The 22,408-nt window shown below is 39.9% G+C and overlaps 2 protein-coding genes across 2 annotated transcripts; one reads left to right on the forward strand and one right to left on the reverse strand.

The window, feature by feature from the left end:
- The first annotated feature begins 754 nt into the window (after positions 1-754).
- On the forward strand, positions 755-2,080 carry LOC143550658 (uncharacterized). The gene is made up of 2 exons (XM_077041269.1): positions 755-843; positions 1,740-2,080. The coding sequence occupies exon 2, from the start codon at positions 1,742-1,744 to the stop codon at positions 2,069-2,071; it is 330 nt and encodes a 109-aa protein (XP_076897384.1). The 5' UTR covers positions 755-843; positions 1,740-1,741; the 3' UTR covers positions 2,072-2,080.
- Positions 2,081-2,307: 227 nt separating this feature from the next.
- Positions 2,308-4,687, reverse strand: LOC143550660 (protease Do-like 5, chloroplastic). Its single transcript, XM_077041271.1, has 7 exons — positions 4,451-4,687; positions 3,362-3,508; positions 3,101-3,253; positions 2,908-3,030; positions 2,735-2,822; positions 2,587-2,661; positions 2,308-2,457 (listed from the first exon to the last, which is right to left on the reverse strand). The coding sequence occupies exons 1-7, from the start codon at positions 4,685-4,687 to the stop codon at positions 2,351-2,353; spliced, it is 930 nt and encodes a 309-aa protein (XP_076897386.1). The 3' UTR covers positions 2,308-2,350.
- Between the last annotated feature and the right edge of the window lie 17,721 nt (positions 4,688-22,408).

Consider the following 22,408-nt stretch of genomic DNA (forward strand, 5'->3'; position numbering starts at 1 on the left):
GAACATGTTTAAAAACAGTAATGTTTTTTACAACTTGTAGCTGTGAAAGGTATAAAGCGACAAGTGTTTATAATCATTCAAGGCATGTATTCGTTTGCTTTACTTCCATCACGAGTCAAGAAATAAACCGTTTGCAACAGGAGATGTATCTCCAAGGCAATAATAATAATCACAACAACAAAAAATTGGAAATGCAAAAAAAACTAACAGTTTCACAATTCGCGGTGTAGTGTGAGACTGGGAGGAGGACAGACCCCTCCACGTCAGCACCACTCCACGTCAGCACCATCTGTTTGACTGACCCGTTCTTCCACGTGCGGCCCTTTTCTTCACAGACAAGCACGCCCCCCCCCCCCCCCCCCGCAAACCATTCTCCTCTCCCGCTAGCAGTCATGCCATCTCTCTTCTCGCCGCGTCTGCTTGCGGCCCTCCTCGAGAAGTCTAAACTCTCAAGAGCAATAATGTAACTAACAAATTAGTTAAGGTACTAAAAATAAAGGTAGTTTGTTTGGTGTTTTTCCTTCCGCTTTTTGGCTTGTTTATCTTGGGGTTTTTGTTAGTTTTCCGCTAGTCCTTTTTATGAAATTTGTCGTTAAAAAAAAAAAAGAAAACTAAAAATAAAGGTAAGGGACAGTTTTTGTAAATAAAAAAAAAACCTAAATTAGAATGTTGAAACTTGAAAATATTAATTTTCCCCCAAATCGGCCTTCAAGGGTCCTTCGAAACACTTTTATCGTTCGATCAAGATAACTATTAAGATATCAGTGAAGAAGATCATCTAAAGATCGGTGGAATAAAATCAAAATTTGTTCTTTACCCTGATTCTATTAATCTGGTATTAAGGTGATCCACTCTTCTCTCAATCTAATTTTGATGTATTCTGTCTATCGATTCATGTTATTGTTTGTTTTAATCTGTGCTACGTAGCTCTTAGCTTTTATTCTAGTGATAATCTTTGCATTTGAAGTTGGTGTAATAAATTTAGAGCTTCTTGTTATGTGGGATTTTCAGAATGCACATTAGGTGTTTGATGAAATGCCCAGGTGAACAAAATGGGTTTCGTTGTACCCGTGTTTCTGCTCATAGTTCTATGCCGGTTCTATCTTTTGGTGTACCTACATAAGAATCTTGTTAGAAAGGTGCTGCCTTTGTATGCAAAAACTTCATTGGTAATCCTATGCAGTCAATCTCGGTGGTATCTCTGTTATCATTCTTCATGTGAAATATTGGTACTGATAATATAGGCGATATTGACCGATATTTCACCGATATTCCCGATATCAGTGTTTTAAGTCTTAATTTTCAACTTTTAGTGTTTAATGTTGGTATTTTAAGTCTTAATCATTTCTTACTTGCGACAATTGTTGGTGTTTTGCAAGTTGCAAAAAGATAATTTGTTAATAGTAGAAGAGTACACTGAATTGTTAGTGTTAAGTGTTATATATATAAGTTCTGCATGTTAGTAAAATTACTGATATCCCACCGCGATAACCAATATCTCAAATATTGGTCCTCGACTGATATCCGATATTATTCCGCATCAACTGCCTAGATTGTTACTGAAGTTATACATTACACATGATCATGAACCTGATGTAAAAATAATGGGCCTAAAACATAATCTTGAAAATTCTGGATTTTTTTAATACCAATACCTCATAGAAACATGTAGGCCAAAATGTTTTATCTGTTGGGATAAAATATTAAATGTGTGATTTGGTTTGTTTGCTTGTTGACAGAAATGGAGAACATAATACAAGCAGTAGAACAAACAACTTTGGGGGACAAATCAAGCATTTCCCATGTCAAGAAACTGTTGTTTAGGCAAATGTTGGTCGGGGTGAGTGACGGACGGTTCTTCATGGGGGCGTTTTACTGTATGGATAAACAAGGAAACATTATTCTTCAGGATGCAGTTGAGTATCGTAGTACTAGAAGATCCTCTCCTTCTCCAATGGAACAAAGGGGTCTCGGCCTCATATTAATCCCGTTCGCATGTAGAACATCTTGTCATGTGGATTGCTCGATCGATGAACAACTCTCGTTACTCTCTCTTCAGGCTCAAAAGTAACATTGTATCGTGATGTTTTTGTTTTGTTCTCATAGAATTATAGGAACATATTGCTGAATTCATGTCAGTCAATTACGTTTTTGTATCAAACGGTTTTCGGTTCTGGTAATTTATTGTGTTTTGAGATGCTCAATTTGTAGTTGATGATTTGATTATACAACACAACACAACACAATATTATTCCATTGTCGAATATGTGAAGAAAAACAACAGATACAATACAAATGTCGTTATGTTATCGACAGAACAATATTATAAATAATTTCATATTACAACTTGTCAAAACCTGTCGCGGTAAGCAGTGCCATAAACAATTAAGTATGGTACGGTTTGCACAACGGTGTCAATCGGTATTGCAAAGTTGACCCCAGATGACATCCCACTTCCTGCAGCAAATCATGCAATTTTCAACATGTTAGTTGTGTAGTTTCATGTATGGTTTGACTTTTGAGATCAAACTGATTGGTTTGACTATCCTAATGTCAATCAACTATCAATAAGTCAAAACCATATACCTTTTCTTGTAAAAGTTGCAGTATTAACACCGATAACATGACCATGAGAATCAAGCAAAGGTCCACCCGAATTGCCTGCACAATATATTTAACAACAAAATGTTCATATAATATCATAATACCACCATAAAACATTCTGCAAATTAACCTGAATTAATTGCTGCATCTGTTTGAATGGCTCCTCTAATTGCACCTCCATTTGGTGATGGTATCTCTCTTCCTAGCCCACTAACTACCTGATATCGTTATATGTCGTTATGCTTATAAGTTAAATCCTCAAAAATTATTTAAGTTTTAAAGTTATTGCTTTAAAGGTATTACCCCAGTGGTCAATGTGTTCTCGTATCCATAAGGATTCCCGATAGCGTAACAGCTCTGGCCCACATTAAGCTCACGTGCGCTACCTATATCTACTGGTTTTACTTCAACCCCTTCGATGTCGACCTGCAAACATGAATATAACAAATTATCAACCAGTGACTGCATTTTGTTTATTATTTTGCTTTCGACACACCTTTAGAACAGCCAAATCGCATGACGGGTCAACACCAACAATCTTTCCATCTCTAGATAAACTGTTACCATATTTATCAACTAGAAAAACCTTACAAATCTGTTTTCCAAGTTGATCTGTAGCCAACTTTTCAACAACATGATAATTTGTCACCTGTCATACATTCATCACACCGGAAAACATAAATGTAAGTATTGGAAGGTGAAAGGAAATAAATGAAAATGAAATATGGCAGCAGAGATTAGAGAATTGATATCATACAATGTGGCCAAACTTGTCCCAAATAAATCCCGAACCGGTCCCTTCAACTTTGGCTTTCTCGTTATCCACCGTTACAACTTCATCAGAGCTTTTAGGGTTATTGATGATCTCAAGGTCTTTGATGAAAACCACAGACGGTGATGTTTCCTACAATCATCACATGAATGTAAAATGCAAGTGATTAGCAACTAGGGGTGTGCACGGTTCGGCTTGAGTCGGTTTTGTGGTAAAACGAAACCAAAAACTGAAACTTCGGTTTTTGAAATTTTAATTACCGTTCTGTTTTGGCTTCTGTTATTTAGTTTTCGGTTTTGGTTTTTTCGGTTTTGTCATTTGAGCTTGAAATATTAGGCAAGAAAAACAAACTGGCCCAAAATAATGATCATTTTGTTAATTAATAACTAATTGATTTTTATACATTTGGGCTAAAATATTTGAAATACATAAAATAAAAAACGAAAATCTATAAATTTGGTTTTTTGGTTTTAATTACATGCCAAACCAAAACCGTTTTTAGAATAACATAACACCAAACCGTCAGTTTTTGCATTTGCTCTCCTTTTTCCGCATTCGGATTGGTTTTTCCAGTTTCATGCACGCCCCTGTTAATAGCAACAATGGCGAAGGTTGCTTACCCCGGGTCCCCCCCCCCCCGTTTTTTACGCAATAGTTTAAATTTACCCGTTTTCATCCGAAATTTTTTATACGTAGTGTAAAATTAGTTTTTTTCGGCCAAAATTTTTTATACGTGGTGTAAATTTAGCCGTTTTCGGCCGAAATTTTTTATACGTGGTGCAAATTTAGCCGTTTTCGGCCGAAAATTTGAGCACGGCCCCCTTCGTTTGTGAAATTTTGTATACATTTTTAGTCCAGCCCCCGGTGTCTTAGTCCAAGCTTCGCCACTGAATAGCAAACGTAATAATCAGTTGAAATTGATGAAAATAAAATGATTATCATTTGGTTAACTCCAAAATCTCCAATTTTTGTTTGAAACAACAAATTTAGATCTAACACACAAACACAATTCTCAACGAACTGAAAGCTGCTAATAAGAAGCATCAATTAATGAATGGAGAGTGAATTAATAACCTCAAAGATACGAACAACACGATCTTCTTCCTGCTGAGTCTCATCAAACTGCTGTGCGATTGCAGATGGAATTGGAGTGAGTTGTTGAAGATATGAAGCTACGGCTGTGAATATTAATGTTCTGCGTGTTGCAGGCAGATGGCAAGGCGAAGATGAAGCCGATGACGATGAAGATGAAGGTTTGTATGAAGCAACCGGAATGGAGATTGAGTGACCACAAGCAGCCACAACCTCCATTTCCCTTCACGATAACTACTTTTCAAACATTTTGTTGACTATTCTTTTTTAATCTTATTTTTCCTTTTTTTTAGCGGCCAACGAATCCTCCGGTGCTACCGGTTAAATTCATTGCATCGGGATGCACTCGTCTTCTGATTTTGGGAAAACCCTCACCTAAGGCTAACGCACGTGAACACTCGCCTGAAGGCACGACAGTGTGATGAGATAAAACTCGTTTAGTTCAAGGATCCAACTAGCGAACGTCACTTACTCGCCTAGTTTCCCATCATCGCCTGGTGCCGCTGAAACTAAATGTTGATGGCATGAATCAAACCTGGGTTACATGAAACATCAAGTCTTTTTTTTATCACTCTACCACCAGCTTATTGAATAATCTTATTTTTCCTATATGTAATTTTATATATATATATATAGGCAAGATATAAAATGAAAACCCACGTGAGTTGTGAAAACCCGTGAAAACCATATGTAACATAATTTTTTTGTACATGTAATATATGTTGTCACATTTAATACAAAACATCGAAAACACAAAAAAAATGTTTTGCTATTTTTTTATATTTTTTAGTAATTTTTATATATGTTATCAGAAGAGAGAAAATATAAATTAACTTTTACATTTTTTATTAACTTTAATTGTGGATCACAAGATTTACTTTTTAATTAAAAACGTGTGGCTGAGAATGAGTTTCTAGAGTTTTCACAACTTAAGTGAGTTTTTATTCTAACCTAACCCTATATATATATATATATATGGGGAAGATTTCAAATGAGAACCCCTTTGAGCTTTAAGATTAGGTTCATTTCAGAAGTGTTTTTAGAGCGAGAAGCGCGAGAAGTTATTACAACCAATCATAATTTTTCTTTTATTCTTATTTTATTTTAATAGATGGGGGTATTTTAATACAAGTTTTTTTTCCCATATATGAAAAGTAACAAATCTTTGGGATAAGTTACACATATTTTTATTTTTAGTCTAAATAGTTTTATAATATAAGTAGTTCTATTTATCACAAAAAAAAAAGTTTGACCAGTTCAAAAAAAAATATAACTAATAAACTAATTTTTGTTTTAAATTGTTTGTTTTTTTTTTATTTTTAATTTATGATTAATTTATTTGTCATAACTTTTCTAAGTTAACCAAATCTAGAAAGATTTCAATTTTATACTGGATTCGTAAAACCACCTACACAGTATGCAATTGATCCTACACACAATAAAATTTACACATACACAATTCAAAATACCGCATACAAATATACTAACACAAGATAAAATTTACACGTACACAATTCGAAGTATCACCTACACTAAACATATATAAAACTACACACGATAAAATTTGCATATACAAAATTCGAAATACCACCTACACAGTACTTGTATGAACCTACACACAATAAAATTTAAACATACACAATTTGAAATACCATATATATGAACCTACACAAATCACAATGTTAACCTACATATACAAAACTACTTCATGTTATAGCCTACCCATTTGTATTTAACTACACATATTACAATATTAACATACACAAACAAAAGCTGTAGATACAACTAATAGTATCAAATTAAACTCGTAAAATATTCTCAATGTATGAAAAAAAACCATGTTTTTTTTATTTAATTATTTTTTAATAAATCTTTTTATGTGTAGGTAAATACGAGTTCCGTATTGGTGCAAATAAAAGAAATCAAGAATCAATGTAGGTGAAAATAAGTTATGTGTTGGTGAACACAAGTTACGTGTATATGAATGTAAATTAACTAACCATTTGTATAAGTGAGCTTGAGTTATGTATAGATTATTATATTACTTGTGTAGATGAAATTATTATCATTTACTTGCATATACATTGTTTTTCATATGCATATAAAATATAATAAATGAATATTATGAAACAGTGAATTTAAAAAAATTGATTATAAAGATATTCATTAAAATTTTTATTAGAAGACGTGTTTTATGTAAAAGCCGATTTATTTTTTCTAAAAATTTGTAACCTTCTAAGATAATTAATGTGGAGAACAATTTAGGAGTTACGAAATTAATGCTTTGAAACAACTATAAGGGAGACCAAATTACCCTTTGATTATAAATATGTGGTATATTATTTTTCTCTTAATTACAAGTTTGCCATTATCATTATGCATTATTGATTTGTTTAATCAATGGTTGAGATCGACTTCTTGCATTTCTCACTATATATTACTTCTCGAATGAACCATCCCCTATATATATATATATATATATATATATATATATAGGGTTTGGATCAAATACAAATGAAATTAACGTGAGAATCAAGTAGAGTAATTATGTAATTACATAATTACTCTACTTGTATATATAATTACTCTACTTGATTCTCATGTTTAGCATGCTAATTTAATTTGTATGTTAACTTTCTCCTATATATATAGGGTTAGGTTAAAATAAAAACTCACTTAAGTTGTGAAAACTCTAAAAACACATTTTCAACCATATGGTTTTAATTAAAGATTAAATCTTGTGGTTTACAGTTAAAGTTAATAAAAAAATGTAAAAGTTAATTTACATTTTCTCTCTTCTAAAAACATATATAAAAATTAGTAAAAAATTTTTAAAAAATAGCAAAACATTCTTTTTATGTTTTCGATGTTTTGTATTAAATGTAACTACATATATTACATATACAAAAAAAAACCGATGTTACATAAAGTTTTCACGGGGTTTCACAACTCAAGTGGGTTTTCATTTTATATTTTGCATATATATATATATAGGAAAGGATCAAGAGAGAACTCTTTTTTAAAGAAAGAACTAGAGAAATAATAGAGAAATATTTTTAATTTACTTAAAAAAAATATTTTTAAATTTTCGTTTTTGCCATTATTCTTATATTATGTTACCATTTACTCGAAAAAAAAAAAAAAAAAACTCGTTGTTGTGCACATATGCAATACATCGACTTTTTTTATTGCATACGTGCACTAGTGTGTATTTTGATATGTGCAATAATGTTGCATAGCATATATGCAATTTTTTGTTTTGTATTGTATTAGTGCAATAGTGTTATCTTATATACAAAAATATCAAAAAAAACAATATAGTGCATATGTGCATTAGTGCTGTATTACGTAAATGCGATAGTTTGTTTCGAGTACAATTATTAGTGTTTGTATTTGCATATATTCAATAGTGTGTATTGTATAATGCAATTGTGTTGTATAATGAAATTGTGTTGTATTATATGCAATAAAACACTATTGTATATATGCAATACACATTAGTGCACATATGCACTAAATCGCCGGTTTTTTTTAGGAACAATATCATCTTATTAGGAGGAAAGAAAAAAAAATCGTAAAATATTTTTTTAAAAAAAGTTAAAAATAGTTTTTTATCAATTCTCTAGTTCTCTCTTTAAGAGTAGTTCTCTCTAGATCCCACCCTTATATATATATATATAGGGGAGGGATCTTTTGAGAACTATGTTGAGTTGTAAGAACTTAAAAACTCCATTCTATGCCACACATTTAATTAGGTGGATTGGAATATGTGGTTGAGATTAAATTTAGCAAAAAAGTCAAAGTAGGAGAGAGAATAAAGATGTAAGTGGTTACACTAACTTTTACGTCCGTTACACATGTGTAAAATGTCGGCTCGGTGTGTAAAAAATTATGTAATTTTTTTACGTGTATGTAACTTACATATATTACGTATGTGTAAAAAAACATTCGAAAAAAAAAATCGTTACACCGAGTTCTTTCGAGTTCTTAAAATCAAAGGGGTTTTCATTTGAAATATCCCCTATATATATATATATAAATTTTAAGTTAATATAAATATTTTTTTCGTATTTTGTGCCACTGAAATAAACAATGGATAAGAAAACAAAACTCTAATCACAGTATATATTACCTTCGTGGTTTTAACTAACAAGAGTAAGACAGAAAAATCGGTACATGAAGATGATAAGATAACAAGCTCTTGGTGAATATGTTAGCATATAGGGAGGCCGATGAAAAATAAAATAATAAAGCAGACTTATAGACAACACTAACATTGTAAGAGTGGACAACATAGGCATGAAGTAAAGGACAATAGCAGCGAATCTAACATGTTTCAGCAATCAACAATAATATTTGCAGCTTCTAGATATGCTGCTTCAGCACTGGAATGAGAAACAATACTACAATAGCATGGCGCTTGGAAGAACAATGTAATAGATTATTATCCAAAGAAACATAATACCCATAAATTCATCTATGAGTATGCATACAGCCGTCGTAATCGACACTTGAATTTGCTATGAGATGGGAAGTGAATGATTCACATAGTTGTAGCTCATGATCTAAAGTGTCTTTAATGCAACCATGAATATGTTTGAGGGCGTTAAAATGTGGTTCCAGTGGATGTAAAGACAAACCTCGATTCATTCAGGGCCCGCAACACTAGCTTTAGAGTTGGTACGTATCGGTAAGGGTAGCCGTCGGCTTATAATTAGCCATCTTTACACGATCTAAACTAAATTTAGTGTACAATGCTTGAGATAGAACCATTCATCATTTGTTATACATAGCGAGAAATCTCTAAAAATAATTTATCGGACCCAAGTTGAAGAGGTAGGTCCCAGCAGAGCCCAGTTGGACCCGCAAGACTCACCTCAAAGAGGGAAGCCTGCGTAGTTGAACCCGCAAGACTCACCTTCAACAGGGACGTCTGCGCAAAGGCTAAACTCGCAGAACTCACCTTGAAGAGGGACGTCTGCGCAGAAACCAACTGGATCCGCAGGACCAACCATGCTCAGAGACGTGACGTCCTTACGCGCAGTACGCAAACTGTTCCCGCAGGAAAAACCTCCCAATGGTGAAGTACCCCGCCTGTTCCCGCAGCTGCGGATACAAGCCATCAGGGAAGGCTACCCGCGCAGCAAGGCTACACGCACAAGGCACTTAACTCTTAAATAATTCAGTAATGTCACCTGAAGAAGGAGTGAGCAAGCCGGGAACACTCCCGCACAAAGCCGGGAAAACTCCCGCCCAAATGAGCCAGTCCGTACGATACTGGAGAATCTTTTGTACTGTACCTGACGAGGTATGGACAAAAGATCTGACCAAGGATACGACAGCTCACTGACAACAGTATGACGAGCAGCACGCTCTTGTACTGTATGTCACTATTAGCCGCTGCCTACTCACCAACCTGTCGGAGGACGTGCATAGCCTGCAGTTGGTGGAACAGGAATAGTACACAGCCGGCCTGGTCGCTATCAGCCGCTGCCTATCCACCAACCACCAGCATGGCATGTGCGTAGCCCACAGTTGGCAGAACATGAGCACTATTCAGCCGGCTGTACCTGCTTGGAAACCTACCTTCGGCTATAAATACTCCAACACCTTGGAATGGTATCATCGGATCTCATATCTCATATCTTGATATATTACCTGATATCTGCTCTAGTCATTCTCTTAATATACACTTATATTCAAGAGCAATCTAGTCTGATTCTCACGCCGGAGGGTGGTCACAAGGAGGTACCCCCCCTCTTCTCAGTGACGAGCTCACGGTGTCTGTTTTGCAGGTTATCAGAAGAACCATCTTCGCCGGATCTAACCCCTCGTGGGAAACATCTATAAAACCCCCAGATTATCCGTAATCTTCCCGGGGTCGATTAATGTTTCTTCATTGGCGCCATCCGTGCATAAAAGCTAGAACTAATTTATTCAGTTTTTTCAAACTTCTGGAAAGATGGTTAAGGTTACTCCGTTGCCAAAGCCAGCGAATGACCAAGAAACCCCGGTAACCACAACCCCAGCTACTGGGGGGAACACCGGCAAATACACACATTTTACGAACACTACCCCGGTATCCCGAGCCGGGGCAAGTGCAGTAAATTTTACGAACACTACCCCGGGTACCCGAGCCGGGGCAAGTGCAGTAAACAATCCTCCCCTGGGATTCATTGATACCCAGGTAGAAAGACAACAGACGAGGCCCCCCCCGCCAAACACTTGAACAAGTTAAAGCGTGGGCGGAAAAACGTCAAAGGGAATTCCAAGCTGAGTTGAATGAACGCTTGCGTTCACTCCAACAGGCTGACGAATTCGGAAGCACTCAACAGCTCAACATGAGCAATGAGAGCGAGTACTGGGACGATGATTCGGAGGAATCCGACACCGACGCAAACCCTCGCCATAGGGCGAAAGGGAAGCGTAAGGAAACGGACTTCCAACCGAGAAGGAATTTTGGAGAAACCTTCAAACCAAAAAACGCGGGTGGAAACCCACGTGACTTCTCTAAAACCTTCAGACCAACCGCTGCAAATGCGGGAACCTCCAAGTTTGCAAGGGACATTGCGGTAGTTGGAGTCGGCGGCTCTCCTAGGGTTCCCTTATCGGGGATCCCTGGGGAAGAGGATCAAGTTGGCCCTTGCGAACAGCTTGATGCACTATCTCCCCACGAATCGTGTGTATTTCTTTTCTCGTAAGACTGAGAGTAATCAAAAAAATCAAATCGCACCATCTCTGTAATAGGTAAATGCCTCTTTTTCTCCTGAAGTTGTCGGAATTATTCGTAATAAGATATTGGCTACAATTGAAAAGGTTTTATCAATAAAATTTCCATTTATCCGCGATCTAGACATAGGTAGCAATCCATTCTATCATTGTTCTCATTACTTCTCGCGGGAAAATGATCCCCCAAGGGAAGCAATCGTCCCAAGAAGTGCCAAACAGATGTCAAACATCGGCACCTATGATGGTATATCTGACCCAGACGATCATTTGAACAGATTCATAGCGGGGGCAACCGTCAGCAACTGGACGGAACCCACGTGGTGTTATATGTTCCAGATGACGCTGGTTGGAGCAGCCAGAGCGTGGTTCGACTGTCTACCGGTCCACCACATCTACGATTGGGCAGACTTCCAACAGAAGTTTAGCCAACACTTCAGCCAACAAAGAAAGTATACCGAAGAGCAATGGACAATCCTCAATTGCATTCGAGAGGAAGATGAATCTTTGCTAGACTTCATCACTCGCTTCAACTCAAAGAAGCTAAGTCTGGGTAATATTAGCGAAGATCTTGTTCGCGCTGCTTTCATCCAGGGCACAAAAGGCCCAGAGCTCATCCGCACCTTAACGGGTAAAGATGGCATGCCATCCACATGGGATGCCATCATGACAGCAGCTAAACGCTTCGCGGAAACGGAAAAGCAACTGGGTAGAGATCTTCCCCAAAGCACAAACCTCTACACCCAGAAAACAAGAGAAAACAATGCCCTTACCGCCCGACTAAACAAAAAGAGGAAGCTAGGCATTTGGCAGTCAAGGGTAAACTTTGACACCTCATCCGGCTCGCACCCTCGGTTAGGCGGAAAGGATAACATGCCGTCGTCAAACCGGAACTCCAGATGAACGCACACACCAAAAGCGTCACCGAGATATTCGACACCGAGAAACTTCCATGGCCAAAGGCTCCAATAATCCGAGAGCGTCACAACGCTGATCAGAGCAAATTCTGTGACTTCCACAGGACAAGAGGCCACAACACCGAGGAATGCGTAAACTTGAAGGACATCGTCGAAGCATTTGTCAGAGATGGGACGCTCACGCACCTCGTGGCGTACTGAACGCTGAGCAGGCTAATGCGTGAAGAACCCCAGTTAGGTAAAACACGAATAAAACTGCAGCTTCAATGTCGGAGACTACATACTGCGTAAACAACGAGATTCCGAACCAAGTGCATATCGGCTCGAAAGGCTCGATGACACTCCCAAGAACATGGAAGGGAGCTCAATTACACAGTCTGCATGTAGATCAATTCCAAACTTGTAAAAGAAAATGCCCAGAGCCACTTCTGATGGAAATGATTCTCCTTATCACATTGACGCTGATGGTCTTACATTTATACTTAATGAACTTTCCACACTGATATGCCGGTCTTCACCGCATACATAAGTGGGAAAACAAGTCGTTGCATGTGGAAGGCGGCAAAACCCGCATAAACACAAAAAACGGCAAACCTTCACGCAGGTCAGTCATAGGTAAAGTTTGATCATCCTACTAAATGAAAGTGCCGGTCCTAACCGCACAAATCATGATAGAGGACACCGAACTAACCTATTGACAACCCGCGTCGAACGGTTAATTTATTCAAAACACTGATATGCCGGTTTTCACCGCATAAATAAGTGAAAAGAAGCCGTTGCGTGTGGAAGGCGGCAAAACCCGCATAAACACAAAAAACGGAAAGAATTTCTAAGGAAAAGATGTGGAAAACCTTCACGCAGGTCAGCCATAGGTAAAGTTTGGTCATCCTACTAAATGCAAGTGACGGTTTTACCCGCACAATCATGATAGAGGAAACTGAACTTTAACCTATCGACAACCGCGCGTCGAACGGTTAAATTATTCAGAACACTTAGAAAATATCTTCAAGGAAAAAATGAGGAAAACCTCCACGCAGGTCAGATATAGGTAAAGTTTAGCCATCCTACTAAGTGCAAGTGACGGTCTTACCCGCACAATCACGAAAGAGGAAGCAAAACTTTAACCTATTATCTGCCACGTTGATAGGTTAACTTATTCAAAGTACTTAAGAAATTGCTAAGTTAAACTACAGTATGCACAAGCGAATCATACATTGTTTATGCGGCAAAACAAGTGCCAAATTAAACTATAATATGCATGAGCAAGTCGTACAACGTTTATAAAGCAAGAGTGACGGCCCTACCCGCACACAAGATTTACATTCCATATCAACGAACCCTAGACCAAGCAGGAAGTCAGCCTTTTCCCCATCCTCATGAGAAGCGTTGAGGGCTGCGCTCATGGCATCGTCATATGATGTGTCCGTGAAGACCCGATGCACAACCTACAAAACAAAAATAAAAGTATCAAAACCTTTTCTAAGTATAAAGAAAAGCGTGAAGACATTATGAAGCTAAGCTTACCTGCGACAACGCTTCTCGTAGAAGCCATTCCTTGGTAACCAGAGCCTCCTGGAGGGCAGCTTGAGCTTGGTTACGGGCGCGTTCGGCTTCACTTTTGTTAAGGTTGGCAAGCAACACTTCTTTAGCCGCAGCCTCTTCGACGCCCTTTAGCTTACGCTCAGTATGGTCAAGCACGCCCCTCTGGTCCAAGATCTCTTGGAGCTTCTTGGCGTCTTCCATGGCCAAGGCATCATGAGCCTGCTGGAGCCTCTCTAATTTGGCTTTAAGATCCTCATTCTCGGTGCGTAGAGGCTCAGCAACAGCTTCAGCCCTGGTGGCCCTCTCAGTTGCGTTCCGAGCGGTTTCCTTAGCTAACCGAAGCTGTTCGTTAACAGCTTGGGCAGCCTTGGAACGGGCCTCGAGACGGGCCTGAACTTCAATGTAACACCCCGACCAAAGGCGGATTATACATCGGGGCGCCACATATTGTTTCATTACTCGTGACACTATTGGGTGTCAATATTTAATAAATACATTCATTCGCGCAGGCGCAGGGTAAACACAAGATATAAATAAACCAACATAAATTAATATATTATAAGGCAAAATATTCGAACAACAATAACTTGTCTTGATACATTTTAATCTAGGTCCAAAATAAAGAAAACTTCCTACGTGTCCACAAGCTCCAAAACAGCTACTGCAAACCTGAACATGTGTTAAAATAAACGTCAAACACTTGCGTGTTGGTGAGAAATCAAGTTTAATACAATACATAGATAACAATAAATCTGCGCGCAACATGTGTATGTCTGGTTTTCAACAAGGGTGTAATCTGATCGGGACCAACTCTAAGATTCATAAGACTGCCAGTGCTCACAATTGAGCTCACAAACAAGACAAACTGTGCATGTGTATACAAAAGAGAAAATCATAAACGATAGTTCTCCCGTGTTCATCTAATGGTACCATGAAAACTGCGGAATAGACCGACAAGACGGTTAATGATCCACACATACAAATATCAGCCAAGTCTACGTCCTCAACACATGGGATACTGCGCGACTAAAGTTCATAAACAAGTTTAAGACTCTAAGTTTGTATGAACACATGAACATCCCAAAACATTAAAAGCAAAAAGGGATTAGGTACGAGATTACTCACTTGATAAACGATGCGGTGTAAGATAAAGCAAGAACCAACTTTAAACAAGCACAAGTTATCCTATAAATAAGATTATTGTTTTAATGATTTGTTTTAAGTCTTGATTACAAGTTAGCATAATTAATAAGTAAATTATTATATATATATATTACCGGAAAAGCAGGGCAGAACAGGGAGGAAGACGGAGGCAGAGAGGGAGGCGGCAGAGAGCAAGGAAAACAGGAGAGATTAAGTGTTTGTGTGTGTAGTGTTAGGAAAAATAATACTATTATTTATAGAGAAACCCTAGGGAACACAATCCCTAGAAAAGGGGAAAAGATCTTTAACAGGATCAAGCAAAAGATATCAAAAAGCATAAGAATCCAAAAGCAAAAGATATGGAAAGATATGGCAGCTGCAGAGGCAAGATAAAGCTGTCAGGGAACAGTAAAAAGCATGGGCGGGTCAGATAAAGGTACTGGTCAAGCATGGCAAAAGCAGATCTCAAAAGATAATGTCAGTCACTTTATCTGCCAACCAATGGGGTTGGTGCGCATGCTGCGCCGAAAGTAACTTTTCAGACATAAAGCAGATTAGGTCAACAGCACAAAAGATAAGACAACACAAAAGCAAACGGCTAGAAGAAACTCAAAGGGTTTAGCGCGAGAAGGCTAAGGCGCGAAGGCAGACACAGAAGGTCAAGAGAGCGCGAGCGCGAAGGCAGACAGAAACAACCTTAACGCGTCGCGGAAAGAACTACATTTCTAAGCGCGCCGCGGGAAGAATCACATTTCTTAGCGCGTCGCGGGAAGAACTACCGTTCTTAGCGCGCTGCGAGAAGAATTACAATTCTTAGCGCGCTGCGAGAAGAGTTCGTCTCGCGTATCGCTGAAACAGGTGGTCTTCACGCAGGATTCCTTGTAAGGGGTCTGGCGCGTGGAGCTGCGCAGACAACCTTAGGCGGGAAGGAACAAAGGACAAGCAAAGAGTTAGAAGAAAAAGAGGGAAACAAGGCGTAAGGGCGGGACGGCGACAAGAGGGAAAAGAGGGCGGAAAGAGAGAAGGAGAGGGACGGCGGAAAGAAAGAGAGAGAAAGAGGCGGGAAGGAAAATATATATTATTATTAAAAGTAAAATATAAGTATAAATACTAAATCATAAAAGAAAGAGATCGGGTCAGAGAAACGGGTACCTGGGTCGGGTCGGATCGGGGCAGATGTCACAGTCTCCCCTACTTTAAGAAATTTCGTCCCGAAATTTATCTCGAAGTAGGTTGCGCAGAGAACAGGTGCGGGTACTTGATCTTCATTTGATCTTCCCTTTCCCATGTAAACTCGGCTCCGCGCTTGGACTCCCAACGAACTTTCACGATAGGGATGCGACTGCGCTTGGTTTGCTTAACCTCGCGATCCATAATCTCAACAGGCTTCTCAACGAAATGCATAGTTTCATCAACTTGAACTTCATCAAGTGGAATGTGAAGGTTCTCGTCAGCTAAACACTTCTTGAGATTGGATACATGGAACGTTGGATGCACATTACTGAGCGCGGGCGGCAGGTCAAGTCTGTAGGCAACTTTTCCCACACGCGCGATGATCTTGAATGGTCCAACATATCGAGGAGCAAGCTTACCTTTCTTCCCAAAGCGGACAACACCTTTCCAGGGCGACACTTTGAGGAGAACAAGATCACCAACTTGAAATTCGAGAGGCTTTCGCCTACGATCTGCGTAACTCTTCTGTCGGCTTCTGGCAGTCAGCAGATGATCACGGATCTTGGCGATTTTATCGGTTGTCTCTTGAACAAGTTCGGGTCCTGTGATTTGAGCTTCTCCCACTTCGCTCCAACAAATCGGGGAGCGGCACTTACGACCGTAAAGTGCTTCAAATGGGGCCATACCGATACTGGAATGATAGCTGTTATTATAAGAGAACTCAATCAAAGGCAGGTGTGAATCCCAATTACCTCCAAAATCAAGAACACAAGATCGGAGCATATCCTCAAGAGTTTGGATAGTTCGCTCAGACTGACCGTCAGTCTGAGGATGATATGCCGTACTCATGTCCAAGCGAGTTCCTAGCGCAGATTGGAGAGATTTCCAAAAGCGAGATATAAAACGGCCATCACGATCGGATATGATGCTCAAAGGAGTACCATGGCGGCAGACAATTTCCTTGACATAAAGCTGCGCGAGATGCTCAACACGGTAGTTTTCACGAATGGGCAGAAAGTGAGCAGACTTAGTCAAACGATCCACTATTACCCAAATGCTATCATGTTTGCTTGCTGTCAAAGGTAACTTGGTAATAAAGTCCATCGCTACACATTCCCATTTCCACGTAGGAATTTCTGGTTGTTCGAGCAAACCAGATGGGCGTTGGTGTTCAGCTTTCACTTTAGAACAAGTCAGACATCTAGCTACGAACACAGCAATATCCTTTTTCATACCGGGCCACCAATAAGTAATGCGCAAATCCTTGTACATCTTATCAGCGCCGGGATGAATAGAATACCGAGATTTGTGCGCTTCACACAGGATATCAGCGCGAAGATTCTCATCAAAGGGAATCCAGATGCGATTGAGATAGCAGAGAATTCCACTCAGATTAGGCACAAAATGCGCTTCCGCGCCACACGCTAACTCGGCGCGAAGGTTACCATTACTGATGGATGCGCGCTGCGCGTCACGAATGCGCAATTCAAGGTTGCTTTGGATCGGCGCAAAGTGAAGCTGCGTGCGCGGCAAGATACAGTTAAGCTGGCAGGGTTTTCGGCTGAGCGCATCGGTTACCACATTAGCCTTACCAGGATGATACCGGATCTCACAATCGTAATCGCTGATGAGTTCGTTCCATCGGCGTTGCCTCATGTTAAGTTCCTTTTGATCAAAGATATGCTGAAGGCTTTTATGGTCAGTGTAAAGGATACACTTAGTACCATAAAGGTAGTGCCTCCAGATCTTCAAGGCAAAAACAACTGCACCAAGTTCGAGGTCGTGAGTTGTATAGTTCTTTTCGTGAACCTTGAGTTGCCTTGATGCGTAAGCGATAACCTTGCCTCGTTGCATAAGAACACAACCGAGACCTTGGTTGGAGGCATCGCAGTACACGACAAAATCATCATTACCCTCAGGTAGCTCAAGAACAGGAGCTTCACACAACAAACGCTTGAGCGATAGAAAGGCTTCTTCTTGCTTCGAGCCCCAAATATATGGTTTACCTTTGTGCGTTAGGGCCGTTAAAGGCAAAGCGATCTTTGAGAAGTTCGAAATGAAACGCCGGTAATAACCAGCTAAGCCCAGAAAGGAACGGATCTCAGAAGGAGAGGATGGCGTAATCCAGTTCTTGATTGCTTCAATTTTGGATGGGTCGACATGAATACCCATCTTGTTAACAACATGGCCAAGAAACTGTACTTCATCAGACCAGAATTCACACTTGGAAAGCTTAGCAAAGAGCTGCTCGGTTCGAAGCTTTTGCAATACCAATCGGAGATGATGCTCATGCTCGGCCTTGGTCTTAGAATACACCAGAACATCATCGATAAACACGATCACGAATTTATCCAAGAAAGGCCTACACACCCGATTCATTAGATCCATGAAAACGGCGGGTGCGTTGGTTAAACCGAAGGACATGACCAAGAATTCAAAATGGCCATAACGAGTTCGAAAAGCAGTCTTCGGAACATCTTCATCGCGGATGCGCAACTGGTGATAGCCAGAGCGGAGATCAATCTTCGAGAAACAAGAGGCACCTTGGAGCTGATCAAAGAGGTCGTCAATACGTGGTAAGGGATACCGGTTCTTAATGGTGAGTTTGTTCAACTCGCGGTAATCAATACACATGCGAAACGATCCATCTTTCTTTTTAACGAACAACACCGGAGCACCCCAGGGCGAAGAGCTAGGGCGAATGAATCCTTTAGCAGTCAACTCTTGAAGTTGGCTTGCCAATTCTTGCATCTCAGCGGGTGCAAGACGATAAGGAGATTTAGCTACGGGGGAAGCACCAGGGACAAGATCAATACGGAACTCGACTTCACGAGCGGGAGGGATACCAGGAAGATCATCAGGAAAAACTTCAGGGAAATCACGCACAACAGGGATATCGCGAAGCTTCTTTTCTTCAGCAGGCTTAACCATATGGTCAAGAAATGCAATACACTTCTTCCGCATGAGTCTTTGGGCTTCGGCGCAAGACATAAGCTTAAGACCACTGGAGGGTTTTTCGCCGTAGATATGAAGATCACCATTTTCTCGAGGTATGCGTATCAACTTCTTGGCGCAAATAACTTCGGCGCGATTATGCGAAAGCCAGTCCATACCAATGATAACATCAAAGCTCCCAAGAGGCATAGGGATGAGGTCAATCAGAAAATCGTTTTCGTTAAGGTTAAGCGTACAACCTTTAATCACTGAGTTTATTAAAATAATTTCACCATTAGCCAATTCAACTGAAAAATCTTCTTTTAAATTGCTGCGCGGTCGCGCAAGCTTCTGCTCGAAGGCGCGAGAGATAAAACTTCGATCGGCGCCAGTATCAAAAAGTACAGAAGCATAAAATCCGTTAAGCAAAAATGTACCATTAACTACGTCATTATTCGCTTGCGCTTGGTGCGCGGTTATGTTAAAAGCTCGTCCACGCGTTACTTGGTTTGAAATCTGGTTCACCGGATTCGCTTGTGTGATTTGCACTTGCAGTCTCGGGCACGCGTTCCGGAAATGACTAGGATCACCGCAGTTAAAGCACGATCTGGGTCGTGGGTTTTGGTAGGTTGGTTGTGGGTTCTGCGGGTAGACTGGTGGTGTTGGCGCAATTGGATTGGCGAGAAGGACTCTACAGTTTTCTGCAAGGTGACCAGCGCGGCCACATCGGGTACAAAGTCGACACGGGGTTTGGGTTGGGTGGTGAAATCTACAGGTTGGGCAAAAGGGATGGTTTCCTGTGTAAGGTTTCTTAGGAGGCGGGGCAGGGAGTGCGGGATTGGTTAAGGCATAGTTATGGACTACAGGAGGTGTTGGGTAGGCTGACAGTGGGTTAGGCGCATGAACTGGAGGTTGGTATGCGGGTTGCTGGACAATGGGCGGGTTGGTAAGCGCATAGGCCTTGCGCCTGCGCTTGAGGTTGTTACGGTTTGAGGGTTCAGGTTTGGTTTCTGTTGGTTCAGGGGCAGTCTTGGGTTTGGTCTTTTCTGTTCCCCGCAGGAACAGGGTTCCTGCTCTGACATGGTTGTCGCTGAGCACAGCGGCCAACTCAATGGCGTCAGAGAGGGTTACTGGGTTTCTGGCCCATACAGAATCTTGAATTTCCATGGGGAGACCCCCAAGGAATTTCTCTATGGCTCGGCGGGAAGGGGTAACAAGGTGAGGGACAAGCAGGCTTAGTTCATGGAAGCGCGTCGAGTACTCGCGCGCTTCACCGCTGTATTGCTTCAAGTTCCAGAATTCTTCCTCTAGGCGCTTAATTTCGTTGGGAGGGCAGAATTCTCGCGTAAGAATTTCCTTGAATTCCTCCCATGTCATGCTAGAAGCAGCTTCTGCGCCACGCGCATGAGCTACTCCATTCCACCATGTAAGCGCTCTAGATTCCAGGACACTGGAAGCATACAGGGTTCGTCTGTCTGAGGGGCATTGGGTGTGGAGGAAAGTGTTTTCTATTTTCTCAAGCCACTGGAGCATCACGGTGGCTCCTTCAAGGCCTGTGAACTTTGGAGGGTTTCCCGCGTTAAAGGCTTAATGTTATAACTGGAGGTATTGGTATTGTTTTGGCTCAAGGCTTGGGCTATCGCGGCGGCCATTTCCTGGGAACGTTGCTGTCTACGCATGCGCGAGGCTTCTCTTCTCTGAAATCGGCGAGATAGCGGAGGCATTCTATAAAAGTTTTAATTTTGGTTAATGTCTTAGCGCAAAGTATAATCTCATAAAGCTTGGTTTCGCAGGGTTAGATACTATCAAAAGTTAAAGTAGATTAAATGACTTTAAATGCAGACTTAATAAAGGTAACAAATTCGAATCAAGAATCGACAATTCATGTATCACCATGACTTTCCGAATTCCCAATTTAAAATATACGAGCAAACGAGTATTGGAGATTGACGATTCATGTATCACCATGACTTTTCAATCTTCAATATAAAATATACAAGAAAATGAGTATTGGAGAGTGACAATTCATGTATCACCATGACTTTTCAAGTCTCCAACCTCAGAACATAATCGTAAATGGGAATTGAAAATCAACTTATTCATGTATCACCATGACTTTTCGGATTTTCAAACCCAACAAACGAATATGTAAGAAAAATCAATAAAAATCGAAATTCAACAAAAATCGAAATATCGCGAAATAAAACATAAAATCATATACTGCGCAAGCGCGAGCATATTCATAAATAACGAGTAATTAACAATAAGCGCGCAAACATGAGATTTCTCTCATGCGCGAGAAGGGACTCCTAGGTATTCTAGGTCGTTACGTCTAACCACCTATCCTAAAGTCAACGAGCTCTGATACCAATCTGTAACACCCCGACCAAAGGCGGATTATACATCGGGGCGCCACATATTGTTTCATTACTCGTGACACTATTGGGTGTCAATATTTAATAAATACATTCATTCGCGCAGGCGCAGGGTAAACACAAGATATAAATAAACCAACATAAATTAATATATTATAAGGCAAAATATTCGAACAACAATAACTTGTCTTGATACATTTTAATCTAGGTCCAAAATAAAGAAAACTTCCTACGTGTCCACAAGCTCCAAAACAGCTACTGCAAACCTGAACATGTGTTAAAATAAACGTCAAACACTTGCGTGTTGGTGAGAAATCAAGTTTAATACAATACATAGATAACAATAAATCTGCGCGCAACATGTGTATGTCTGGTTTTCAACAAGGGTGTAATCTGATCGGGACCAACTCTAAGATTCATAAGACTGCCAGTGCTCACAATTGAGCTCACAAACAAGACAAACTGTGCATGTGTATACAAAAGAGAAAATCATAAACGATAGTTCTCCCGTGTTCATCTAATGGTACCATGAAAACTGCGGAATAGACCGACAAGACGGTTAATGATCCACACATACAAATATCAGCCAAGTCTACGTCCTCAACACATGGGATACTGCGCGACTAAAGTTCATAAACAAGTTTAAGACTCTAAGTTTGTATGAACACATGAACATCCCAAAACATTAAAAGCAAAAAGGGATTAGGTACGAGATTACTCACTTGATAAACGATGCGGTGTAAGATAAAGCAAGAACCAACTTTAAACAAGCACAAGTTATCCTATAAATAAGATTATTGTTTTAATGATTTGTTTTAAGTCTTGATTACAAGTTAGCATAATTAATAAGTAAATTATTATATATATATATTACCGGAAAAGCAGGGCAGAACAGGGAGGAAGACGGAGGCAGAGAGGGAGGCGGCAGAGAGCAAGGAAAACAGGAGAGATTAAGTGTTTGTGTGTGTAGTGTTAGGAAAAATAATACTATTATTTATAGAGAAACCCTAGGGAACACAATCCCTAGAAAAGGGGAAAAGATCTTTAACAGGATCAAGCAAAAGATATCAAAAAGCATAAGAATCCAAAAGCAAAAGATATGGAAAGATATGGCAGCTGCAGAGGCAAGA

Source organism: Bidens hawaiensis, unplaced genomic scaffold (genome assembly GCF_021521415.1).
Source record: "Bidens hawaiensis isolate Kalapana, Puna unplaced genomic scaffold, B.hawaiensis_p1.1 tig00016125_1, whole genome shotgun sequence".
NCBI lineage: Eukaryota > Viridiplantae > Streptophyta > Magnoliopsida > Asterales > Asteraceae > Bidens > Bidens hawaiensis.